The following is a 12,422-nucleotide window of genomic DNA, read 5'->3' as shown; positions in this document are numbered from 1 at the left end:
TCAACCACATCATGAGAAGTTGAACATCTCCTTCATGAATTGACAATTAACGACAAGCCACAGTTTAATTGTGGCCATGCAACCTAAACTATGGACCATGTAGTAAACCACTGTAGTGTGTGCTCCCTCAAAGGAGTAATCGGAAAACTGTCCAAACTCTCTAGTGTATGAATGCATGTAGAACTCCTTTTGCACCATACATAGCCAAACTCTCTCCTGTATGAATGCATGTAGAACTCCTTTTGCACCATACATAGCAGAACTCTACTCCTGTATGAATGCATGTAGAACTCCTTTTGCACCATACATAGCCAAACTCTCTCCTGTATGAATGCATGTAGAACTCCTTTTGCACCATACATAGCCAAACTCTCTAGTGTATGAATGCATGTAGAACTCCTTTTGCACCATACATAGCCAAACTCTCTCCTGTATGAATGCATGTAGAACTCCTTTTGCACCATACATAGCCAAACTCTCTAGTGTATGAATGCATGTAGAACTCCTTTTGCACCATACATAGCAGAACTCTACTCCTGTATGAATGCATGTAGAACTCCTTTTGCACCATACATAGCCAAAAGTGCTAATCTTCCTGAAGCCCTCTCATGGCTCACAGCCGTTGACATTGGCATTTAGCTCTCGAACATATTGCCATGGTACGCAAGAATAGAAACAGACAATGTTACAAAAATTCACACTACCGTTGTACAATTTTGCTCCCCTTTCAAATAAACGTATTTGTGCATAATGAGGCCACTCCGAGGTCATGTTTGACTGCATTATTGCTGTCGTATCATCTGTTCTTCATTGTTATGATTGCAAGCATATTATTTTGCAAATCTTCAACATGTTAGAGTTAATGAAACATTTTGAATTACCAAAAGCCTTTTCCCTGCTTATATCCTTCTGCATTTTTCTTCTTTTGTTGCATGTTACTAACACAGGCAGTCTCTAATGAAGAGAGTCTGAGGGATGAATGGAGCCAATAAAGAAATGCATGTTCTTTTATACGCATTGAGGGGGGTCAGGCACCTTTCTCTAAAAGTAAGCCATATTCATCCACTTAACATCGCCGCACGTTAACCATAGCACTATTCACACCCCTGAGCTGCCAGTGTTAATTGGAAACACAAATGGTGACGAATCGCTTCATAAGCACAGTTCCGATGAAAATTTTACTTCATAGGTCCATTGGTAGAAACGGAAAAGGCACAGGTAGGCGTTAATTCAAAAACGAATGCTCCATCTCACGCAATAGAAACTCCAGATTTACAAGTTAAGCAACCCTTAAAATTCCGTGTTTTTTTCCCGCGAGCTCCTGAGTATATTGGCATTCAGTATCGTCAGCCAAAAATGGCTCTTGCTTCGATAAATATTGTTCAAAATATAATGCTGAGGTGCCAATTTAATAGTGTGGCTATTGGCAACCTCATTGGTGTGAGCAGGCCATCAGAAAACGATCATGAAAATCTTTCATAAACTCAGGAGACATCTCGTGGAGGGACCTGGGGTATATTGTTCATTATTTTTTTTATGTAATATCTTGTTCTCTAGCTTATTTTATGCTCCACCTATTCCGCTGTAATCTTTTATAAAATAAGGATTGAAAAATCTAAGAATTCCACGAGATCCATACTGAAATGGAACTAATTATATGTTCTTGTCAGTGGTGCATCCATATGTCATAGATGACAATTTGCACTTACAGAAAACATATTCTTTGGTCACATCACAATGCTGATTTCGATTATCAAGTTAAGATTTTCAAAATCACATAATCAAGTTCTTGATCACCTTTTTTTGTTCATAATTGCATCTTCATCCACCTTTAATTATGGCCATATATATATATTCCTGCTATATTCATGTGTTGTCCCTGCAATGGTTAACTTTTTTTTCAGCGTCCCATTAGGACGCTGTCTTTCCGACAGCTGTTCTTCACCTGAGGACGGCTGCTTGCGTTGTGGCCGAGACGTCGTGAGAATTTTATTTTATTGTGTTTTATTTTTATTGTTTTGTTATTTCCCTTCTACGTGACTTTGCCGAAAAAACCAAGAATATGAATCCCTGCAGTCACGAAAGCTTTAAATCGAAATCAGGATATAGTTGGGGGAAATAGGCAAAACAAATTGGAACAAACTCGACAAACCTGGGCTCATCTGTCAAAACTAGACCATGAGTCTAGCCTACAAGCGATGAAAATATTCGAATGTGGCTATTTTAAGCCCTGGAGAGAGGAACAGTGGAGGTTACATCACCCCTATGAACCCGGAAAAGTTGAGTTCGATTCCCAACCAGAGCTAGCACTGGTGGTGAGTGATATATGAACCGGTCCTGGGCAACCCCCATTTACTAACCTGCACTCACTCGTGTCAGGAAGTACGGCCAAATAACCCCTCTGACTTTCTCAGTATTGGACTGATAACTTTAGTCTAAATTGTCTTATGGTTGTTATTGTTTGACTTGCATCACACTGGGATTTTTTGCATACAGCGTTGTAATACGGTGTTTTTTTTTTTTCTGGAAGATTTGCTGGTTTGTCCAGGATGTTTCTGTTGCGCGTAGTCGCTTTAAGATGTTTCTCTGTTCATATTGTGTTTGTTGCGGTTGCACTCGACTCAAGAGCCGCATGGCTCACAGGGCTAAATCTAATAAATGAAACTTGAAACTTAAGTCAAATACTGCAGTGTTCTTTGCACAATTTTTCAATCATTTTCTCACGTTAATTTTCATTCCTTCCAAGCTTTCACAGAGGCTTCATTTTATAAAAAAAAACGTTTTCAAAACATGTACCAAGAGGACCCATTAAATTTAGGCTACATGAAGTTCGCAGACAAATACAGATTATAAGTCAGTTGACATTTGCTTTTGCCAAGTCTATTACCAGCAATTTAAAGTAATTTTCATAAAATAATGTAAGAAGAACAAGAGCATTGACATAAATGGACAGCTCAAAGTATGTATGCTACATTATCAACTAATTACACGACATCTATAAATAATATATGAAACATGTTATTTTTTAAAATATTTATTGATTAGACTTTTGTATAGATGGCTTTTATAGACTGTTAACAATCTTTAAATGCATTTCCTAAGCGAACACATTGTTTTTTTCTGCAACTAGCATTACAGTATATTACATTTTTAAAATGTATGCCACTTCATGGTACAAGTTGCGTATGCTACATACGTTGGATGTGGGGTTTGTTTTGAAATAAAACAGTGAACTCGCTATTGAGCCCCCACAATTCCTATGGCAGGGGACAGCTTCTCTTTAGGACAACCCCTGTTGACTTTCCACAGAGTACTACTGATTTCATTGACCTTGTACAAAAGGCAGAGGAAGACAGCGGAAGGGATGGCAGTAAGACCAAATCAAAGCATTCGGAGACTGCTAATGAATTGGAACAACCCAGCAAAGGAAGAATGGAAAGCAATGCCCAAAAGTGGGAATTTACAAGCTGACAACAAACAGCTGATGGGCTGAGTGTGAACACTTGACCAGAATTTGAAATTGTTACTTTTAAATTTCGAGTTGGGGACTCTACCACTGGAATTTACAGTGTGCATGTTTGTGTTGCAAAATGAAACGAAATATATACATACAAATATATACGTAGTACAGTGGTTGTCACACAGTGCTTTGAACCCGGCAACCGGATCACAATTCCTGATCCGGGCTAACACATCGGCAGTCAGTAATATCCAAAGCACTTCTGGGACTATCCTCGTCACCAACCTGCACTGACCAGTGTGGTGAAGTATGCCCTACAAGCCTCATGACCAGCATGGCATTGGGTGGTCTTTATAAAACAATAGGCTGATGAAGGGCCATAAATCATTGTTATTATTAAGTGCAACCATGAAGAATGTTCTGATTACACTGTGCACTCACCATGCCGGTCGTAGCAGACCACTCGCTGGAACTGTGTCCCAGTGCCACACTTGGTGTTGCCGGGGATGCAGATGCTGACTTCGGCTACATGCCAGCGATGACAGCGGGCGTCCTCACAAGGGATGGCCTCCACGAGGTGGGGACAGCCACCCAGGCCGGATTCCCGTGCCGACAATGAGGAGACGGAGTAAGGAGAGGAGGCAGAGGTGAAAGGTGGTAACAACACCTTCCGTTCGCGCAGCATAAAACCTGTCAGAGGGAAAGAAGAGCAGTGCAGGGTGGTCAGGTGAGCACACATCTGCACAAATTTTAACAATAAATCGGTCTTCTTTCTCATTTAGGATCCAAAGTATGCAAAGTGGGGATACACTTTAAAACTAGTATTTTATCTGAAATGTACAAAAAAAATGTATAACACTTGTGATATTCATATAACATATTTCAATTAAGCATAGTGAATATTCACACCAAAATTAAATTGCTCAAATGAGAAATGATGCCTCAAACATTATTATATGGAAAAAAATGAAGACAGAACTTAGCTGAAGAATTACAGACCCATTCTCCTCCTATCACACATATATAAATGGTCCACAAAGATATAGGGAAACCGAATGATGGGCATTTTTATCGACCACAGGATCAAGCAGAATTGATTTATAAATACAAAAAGTTTTTCTACCATTTTCCACATACACACTATTCATCAGATATTATTTGAGATAAAAAAATATCAAATACTGAATCATCATTCCTGGCTTTTATAGACGATAGCAAGCCACTTGATTAAGTGAAAACTGATGCAGTCATCCTCTTTATATTTGTACATAAATAAAAGTTTAACTGCTACACTGAAAGTTGCATGAAAAAGTGACAAAATTTAAAATCAAAAGATGAGTGAGGCAAGCAGATAAGCACTAAACAAAGTGATCCATAGCAACATTAGAATATATTTTCCAAAAATGATGGAGAAATAAAGCAAACGTAAATACAGAGCGTATTGGCCATGTCAAATTTTCTGAAGACATGGTCATTGTCACAACCAATGTAAATAAGCTACATTCAATGATTGACAACATTAACAAAAATGCTGCAAGGTTAGACTCAAGATAAACATGCACAAACAAAATCCAATATACAGCAACTTCACAAAGCAAAATATAATCATTGTTGGAGGAAACAACTGGAAAATATAGCAGAATATGTATATCTAGGAGAGATATTTAATGTGGATCGAAATCAAAAGGATGATGTAAAAAGTTGGATAATAGGAGGTAGAAGCATTTTTTAGAAACCTGAACTTCATAATGGCAGTCAAATCTCCGCTGTGACATGTGGATCAAAAACACGTATATTCATGACAAAACATTGAAAGAAAAGCTGAACTTGTGCTGAGAAACATAGCTAGGCGTTGACGTGTAATGACACCAAGAGGAGGAGGAATGCAAGGACTAAAGAACGCGCACGTAAAATACATGAAAAGCATCACTTGTGTACTTGGGCAGAGGAACGAGTCACTAAAAGTGACAATGGCTGCTGGTCAAGGCTAACGACACAGTGGCAGCCAAAGGAGGAAACACGTACGAGAGAGCACATCGATCGTTTAGATTGAGCAATGACATAATCTACTCTCGCGCAAGTGCTCGGTGGACAGATCATGGCTGATGATGACGATATATTTAGGCTTCTTAAGCCATTATAATTTGAGCTACTGTAGTTTACTTCTCATCAAACCATCTGCACATCCTAAACCGGCAATTGTTATACTTGCTGAGATGTATTGCTCATACAATATGCCCTAATTGGTTGTCAAAGGTCAAGTTACCTACTTCCTGATTGAATGAGCACAGGAAACTTTAAACACTAAAAAAGAACACAATAGGAATCATAAAATTAATAGCACGGGCTTATTTGCGAAACTTTTAAATGCTAAATGTGCCCTTTGCGTATTTCTTCAATGAAATGAAACACATTCAATGGGGAGCAATTTAAATGGCTTTGATGCTTCACGGTGCAGTCTGATAATTGTTCAATTTTGGTCACACCTCATCACATTTCTTGTGAATGAATTGCATGGCAAGAATAGCTTTTTAACAAGTTTTGCACACAGTCATTATTATAATAATAATAATGCTAGAGAAGATAAGAAAAACAACAAATGCAATCTTGCAAAAGCGAATAAATCCAAATTAAGGTTAGCACCTCACAGGAAAACATTGGCTATAATCACCCGCAATCGTGTTTCATTATTGTTGTTTGAAATTAGATTATTCCAGTGTACTTAGCAATTACCTGATCTCACCAATGTCCTGCACATTAAATGCAAATTTATTAAATGAACGTCAATATGAACCTGTTAATGTTGTTTAGTGAGTTTCAGAATGTAACATTGTAATAAATACTATATTTTTTTGTTAATTGTTATGTTTCCCCTTATATCCATCAAGACATCACAGAGCAAACATGTGCAATGCCCTTGTTGATAAAAGGTTTCGAAAAAAAATAAACCAAAGAACATAATTTGCCCAAGTGATTTTTTTTACTTTAATTACATGTTTAAATAGGATTTAACTAAATACCTTTGCAAAAAAAGTAGAAGAAAAATTTGCCTCAAAGTTCCGATTTTAATTCTAATACTTACAGATCACTTAAGTTAGACTATTGACCACCACTTTTATCCTCACATGGAAAAATCCATGGCCACTACAAATAGCGGTATTATTGAGCTAGGCCTGTCTAATTGAGAACCAAAGCTGGCCCATTCAATCAGACTCTGCGACGTTCAAGTAAATTTACAGGAAGAATCCTGATACCTAACCATGCCTGGCAATCAATGACCCACAATCGACCAGGTACACGCAATATTAGAAAGACGAGCAACATGGCTGTTCCTCCAAAAACTTTACCATTTATTGATGAGGCTGTGAATCCAAAATGACCTAGCCATTGTCTTGACATCCAATAACATCATATAGAAAGACCAACCATAGTTTTAATCCAGGAATGTGCAGGTTGAAATATATATGTAAAATAATGTCTCAAATCATATCATAGACTGAACTTTGGCAGTTAGGAATAAATGTCAATTTAAGACATGGAGGAACATTTTTTGTAAAATGGGTTCGTATTATTTTCCAGAAAGTTACTATTTTGAATAATGCTAAATACAAATTTCATTGTTTAAAAGTCGTTGCCTGCATGCAAGCAATACCATGCCCTCATTATGGTTCATGCTTTTGGAACCTTGATTTGTTTTGGAAGTCGATGAGCCAATTTCCTTTGAAAAAAATATCCAATTAATTAAATGTCCGTTAACACTTGTGAACTAAGGCTCTAACTCACCTACCTCTACCTATGAAGATATGTCGGCAGCTTCCACTATAGAGTGGACAAAAGCTCAATAAAGGCCCAACTACTGTTCTGCCTGAACTAAAAAGCATCATAGCGTCAGGCGAGAAAATACCATCCTACAGGCTGCTGTAATAGCCCATCTTTAGAACTTGCTGAATCCCCTAAGGTTTCATATCTCTCCACCCACAATGTACAGCGGATGTAATTAAATTATGACTAGGTTAATGTGCACGTGTCTTAACCCTCAATAGGCATATCACCTGCAAGCTAGACAAGTGACACACTTTTACTGACAAGGAAATTATCACACTAACTCCGAAGCACATATCCAAAGACGAATTTACATCAATAATTTGCTAGTTTGGCCAGTTTTTATTCTCTGATTGATTACACAGTAAGGCATTAGATATACTTTTTAAACGCTACGATTAAAGTTTGATATTTCTCTTGCATAATACATTTGTTACAACCTGTTCACAAAGCTATTTAACACAGGCCGCGATTAAGAAGTTTAAACATTACAGTGAAAGTTACAGCTGTGATCTATCATAAGGACTGGATAACGACCATCTCCCCTGAGTGCTTTACAAATCCTGAAGACATTAGTGGCTAACGATAACCTTGGTCTGATTACGTTATCATTTCTGTTGACTGATGCTCCAATCAGATGCGTACGCACTGTGGCCCAAGTACAATGTTCGTATTAAGTTAAAGCTGTGGATACTCCCAAGGCTATTGAAGAAACTGCATTTAAATCAGGAGGATGTATTTGCGGTTGTTAAAAATGAATATAACAGTTAACATTACCATAATAAGAATAGGTTTTACCCTTTCTGGCAATACAACAGGAAAGGGTGAAACCTCTTATTATTTTTCATACTTCCATACTGGCAAAAAAAAAAGGTTATTACAACAATGACAAATTTACAGCCCCTTTACATCTACAGCTGGATGACTTCTCCATGCCATGTTCTTCTTGGGCATTGTTTGACCATACTTCGCAGTGCAAGTTGGTAAAGTCGGTGCCAGCAGCGAGTTCCAACGTCAGTGAACACAGTTGTGAGCTATGGCATAGAATTCAACTCAGGTTGCCAGGTTCACAGCACAGCGTACGAACCTGCTCACACCACCACTGTACCTGCATCAATAATGTATTTTACAAAAGTTAGCACAGTACGGAAATGGGATTCTGGAAGCTTAAATAAGAGTAGCACCATCACTGTGTTAATCGATCTGTCCATGTGAAAATATCAGTCTTGCTGGTGATGTTCGTGGTGGCTGGGAATCTAACTTGGGTACGTGTATTACCATTGTGTACAACTGATCCGCCCTCAATATTAATGGATGATCACAAATAATATTTCTGTTCCGTATTTTAATACTCACTTTACAATCACCAATGACTGTATTTCTTAGCACATTGCAGGATAATAAAACATAATTGAGACACAAGCACCTACATTTTTATATTGCAGCAACATTTTAGGTGCATGACACAAAATAGCATGTATTCGCTATCTCCTGCAGCAGTGACAGTATGTGACACTTCAGTCATTAATTGTGTTCATTTCAGGAATAAAAAACAGGTACAAACACAGATGGTAGGCACAATTTGTTGTTGCCAGGGGTGTTTGGCAAGCATTACCAATACAACAGTGTCAAAATAATAATTATTGAAAGGTTTTCATTCTGACTTGCTAGTTTTCAAAATGCACTGATTGCACAGTCACACCGGCCCATCATGTACAAAGTATTTCCATGTTATGGAGATTACAACATGTACATTTGAGAGAATAAGGGCATTCAATCTTTTCTACAAAATATAACCTGCTACAAATCACAAGAACAAAGACGGAATGCATAGTACCAGTCCCTAGAGACACAGTTGCTGGTATAGGTAATGCAGCAGCAGTATTGACGGAGCAATTCTGCTTCAGACACAAATTAAACGTGCTAACCATATGCTTGTATTAATTCACTGGAAGAGATGTGCATAACGCAATGTATTTAGGCTATACACAACGCTGAATAGCAGATTTGAAATTAAAGCTCTCTTACTCGTGCCATGCCAACAGATTATATTCTGAATAGCAATTATCTGATTTATGGTTGTGGGCATTCACTTCCATTCTTTACCTTTCATTTACTTTCACTCACATTCGAAAATGTTTCCAAATGCTAGAATTGCTATTTTATACGTTTCTGGTTATCCAATGAAAAACGTGTAAGGCATTTGATAACTATTTGGTAAATTTTTAGTTTATAATTGAATCGCAAACGATAAATTATTCTAAGTGCAATACAGCAGGACTCCGTTTAATGAGACTTCAACGATTCGACCCAGTGGATTGCAAACGCTTTGTGAGACTGCAAAGTGCTCTCCGTAGTAGACGTGCAGGGCTACAGTGGAGCTGCAGGGAAATGCAGAGGTAAGAAAATTAGATTTTCTTATGAGCATATGGCTTGATTATAAAACTATTTTGCATTATTTTTTTGACTTAGATATCAAGTCTAAAGCATCAAGAAAACATAATTTAAATAGACCCATATGGCACATTTCCACCACGTGGTTCTTAGAAAAATGCCAATGAATTATAAATCTGGCAAATGTGAGGATGCCAAATTACCTGCTTCATTTAACATACTGCCGTGTACACCGGCTACTTTTACAATTATGTAGTGCTAAGCCAAACAACTTAGTGGTACTTAAAACAATGATAACGATCACTTCTGAACATGCGGAGTTGCACAACTACCAGGTTAAGTCAGTGCAGACATTGCATTCTGGATCTGTGTGGAAATTTGAGTGTAATTCCATCTTAACGTGGAGTTTCTGTGGGTACTCCAGTTTCTTCTCACATGCAAAACAATAATAAAATGAATCTTGGAACACACTGAAGCTTTCTTGAGGATACTACCTGAATCACATTAATCATTTTCATTTTTAGCAGCAGCAGAATTAGCAACATAATTATAATCACTTTCATCGATTTTCTGTACATGCGTGCCTCCATCCATTGCTTCACACACTGCTTAGACCATCCTCTCAAAGAGACCTGCACATGTCATGCCCCAAAGTGTGATTGAGGTACAGTGAGGGAAAAAAGTATTTGATCCCCTGCTGATTTTGTACGTTTGCCCACTGACTGAGAAATGATCAGTCTATAATTTTAATGGTAGGTTTATTTGAACAGTGAGAGACAGAATAACAACAACAAAATCCGTAAAAACGCATGTCAAAAATGATATAAATTGATTTGCATTTTAATGAGGGAAATAAGTATTTGACCCCCTCTCAATCAGAAAGATTTCTGGCTCGCAGGTATCTTTTATACAGGTAACGAGCTGAGATTAGGAGCACACTCTTAAAGGGAGTGCTCCTAATCTCGGATTGTTACCTATATAAAAGGCACCTGTCCACAGAAGCAATCAATCAATCAGATTCCAAATTCTCCACCATTGCCAAGACCAAAGAGCTCTCCAAGGATGTCAGGGACAAGATTGTAGACCTACACAAGGCTGGAATGGGCTACAAGACCATTGCCAAGCAGCTTGGTGAGAAGGTGACAATAGTTGGTGCAATTATTCGCAAATGGAAGAAACACAAAAGAACTGTCAATCTCACTCGGCCTGGGGCTCCATGCAAGATCTCAACTCGTGGAGTTGCAATGATCATGAGAACGGTGAGGAATGAGCCCAGAACTACACGGGAGGATCTTGTCAATGATCTCAAGGCAGCTGGGACCATAGTCACCAAGAAAACAATTGGTAACACACTACGCCGTGAAGGACTGAAATCCTACAGCGTCCGCAAGGTCCCCCTGCTCAAGAAAGCACATATACATGCCCGTCTGAAGTTTGCCAATGAACATCTGAATGATTCAGAGGACAACTGGGTGAAAGTGTTGTGGTCAGATAAGACCAAAATGGAGCTCTTTGGCATCAACTCAACTCGCCGTGTTTGGAGGAGGAGGAATGCTGCCTATGACCCCAAGAACACCATCCCCACCGTCAAACATGGAAGTGGAAACATTATGCTTTGGGGGTGTTTTTCTGCTAAGGGGACAGGACAACTTCACCGCATCAAAGGGATGGACGGGGCCATGTACCGTCAAATCTTGGGTGATAACCTCCTTCCCCTCAGCCAGGGCATTGAAAATGGGTCGTGGATGGGTATTCCAGCATAACACTGACCCAAAACACACGGCCAAGGCAACAAAGGAGTGGCTCAAGAAGAAGCACATTAAGGTCCTGGAGTGGCCTAGCCAGTCTCCAGACCTTAATCCCATAGAAAATCTGTGGAGGGAGCTGAAGGTTCGAGTTGCCAAACGTCAGCCTCGAAACCTTAATGACTTGGAGATCTGCAAAGAGGAGTAGGACAAAATCCCTCCTGAGATGTGTGCAAACCTGGTGGCCAACTACAAGAAACGTCTGATATCTGTGATTGCCAACAAGGGTTTTGCCACCAAGTTCTAAGTCATGTTTTATAGAGGGGGTCAAATACTTATTTCCCTCATTAAAATGCAAATCAATTTATAACATTTTTGACATGCGTTTTTCTGGATTTTTGTTGTTGTTATTCTGTCTCTCACTGTTCAAATACACCTACCATTACAATTATAGACTGATCATTTCTTTGTCAGTGGGCAAACGTACAAAACCAGCAGGTGATCAAATACTTTTTTCCCTCTGCAATCTCGCAAGGGTGGCAGGAGTGTTTCGGCCAGAGAAGGAAACTGTTTGCCATTCCTTCGGCTCCACCATAAATCCACCACAATCCCACCAACGCTCGTCCATTACACATTTGGGGGAATTAATGGTGTGGGGGGGGGGGTAACCATGCGCTTTTCGGCATGAGATCAACCCGTGTTGAATTGCAGTTTGCAGAATGGAGCTTAATTTTCTGCAAAAGCAGACTTTGTTTTGCCGCATTGTGACGGAATCACGGCCAAATTAGGTATCCTGAGCTAAATGCCCAGACCGAGAGCACCGTGAACTGTGAAATATACTTTAAGTAAATCTTTTATAAGATGGACCTACAGCAGCAATCATTTTGAATAACAGCAACATTTAATTAATCTGAACTATAAATTACTAATAAGTACCAACAATGTAATGTAAGTGGCAAAGATGAGTTGCAGCTCCAAAGAATTAAGGGCACATTAACTGT

General features: G+C 38.9%; 1 protein-coding gene across 3 annotated transcripts in view; it reads right to left on the bottom strand.

Annotated features, from left to right (window-relative positions):
* THSD7A (thrombospondin type 1 domain containing 7A) overlaps nt 1-12,422 on the bottom strand; it is a 368,787-nt gene that overhangs the window by 136,933 nt on the left and 219,432 nt on the right. For all 3 annotated transcript variants that reach the window (XM_032951145.2, XM_032951144.2, XM_076066194.1), the window contains exon 9: nt 3,902-4,150. In XM_032951145.2, coding sequence (XP_032807036.2) covers nt 3,902-4,150 — 249 coding nt within the window. The remainder of the gene's footprint in view (nt 1-3,901; nt 4,151-12,422) is intronic.

The sequence above is a fragment of the Petromyzon marinus genome, chromosome 10 (assembly GCF_048934315.1).
Source record: "Petromyzon marinus isolate PM22_M1 ecotype Great Lakes invasive population chromosome 10, UKy_Petmar_22M1.pri1.0, whole genome shotgun sequence".
NCBI classification, from domain to species: domain Eukaryota; kingdom Metazoa; phylum Chordata; class Hyperoartia; order Petromyzontiformes; family Petromyzontidae; genus Petromyzon; species Petromyzon marinus.
This window is presented reverse-complemented; position numbering and strand designations above follow the sequence as displayed.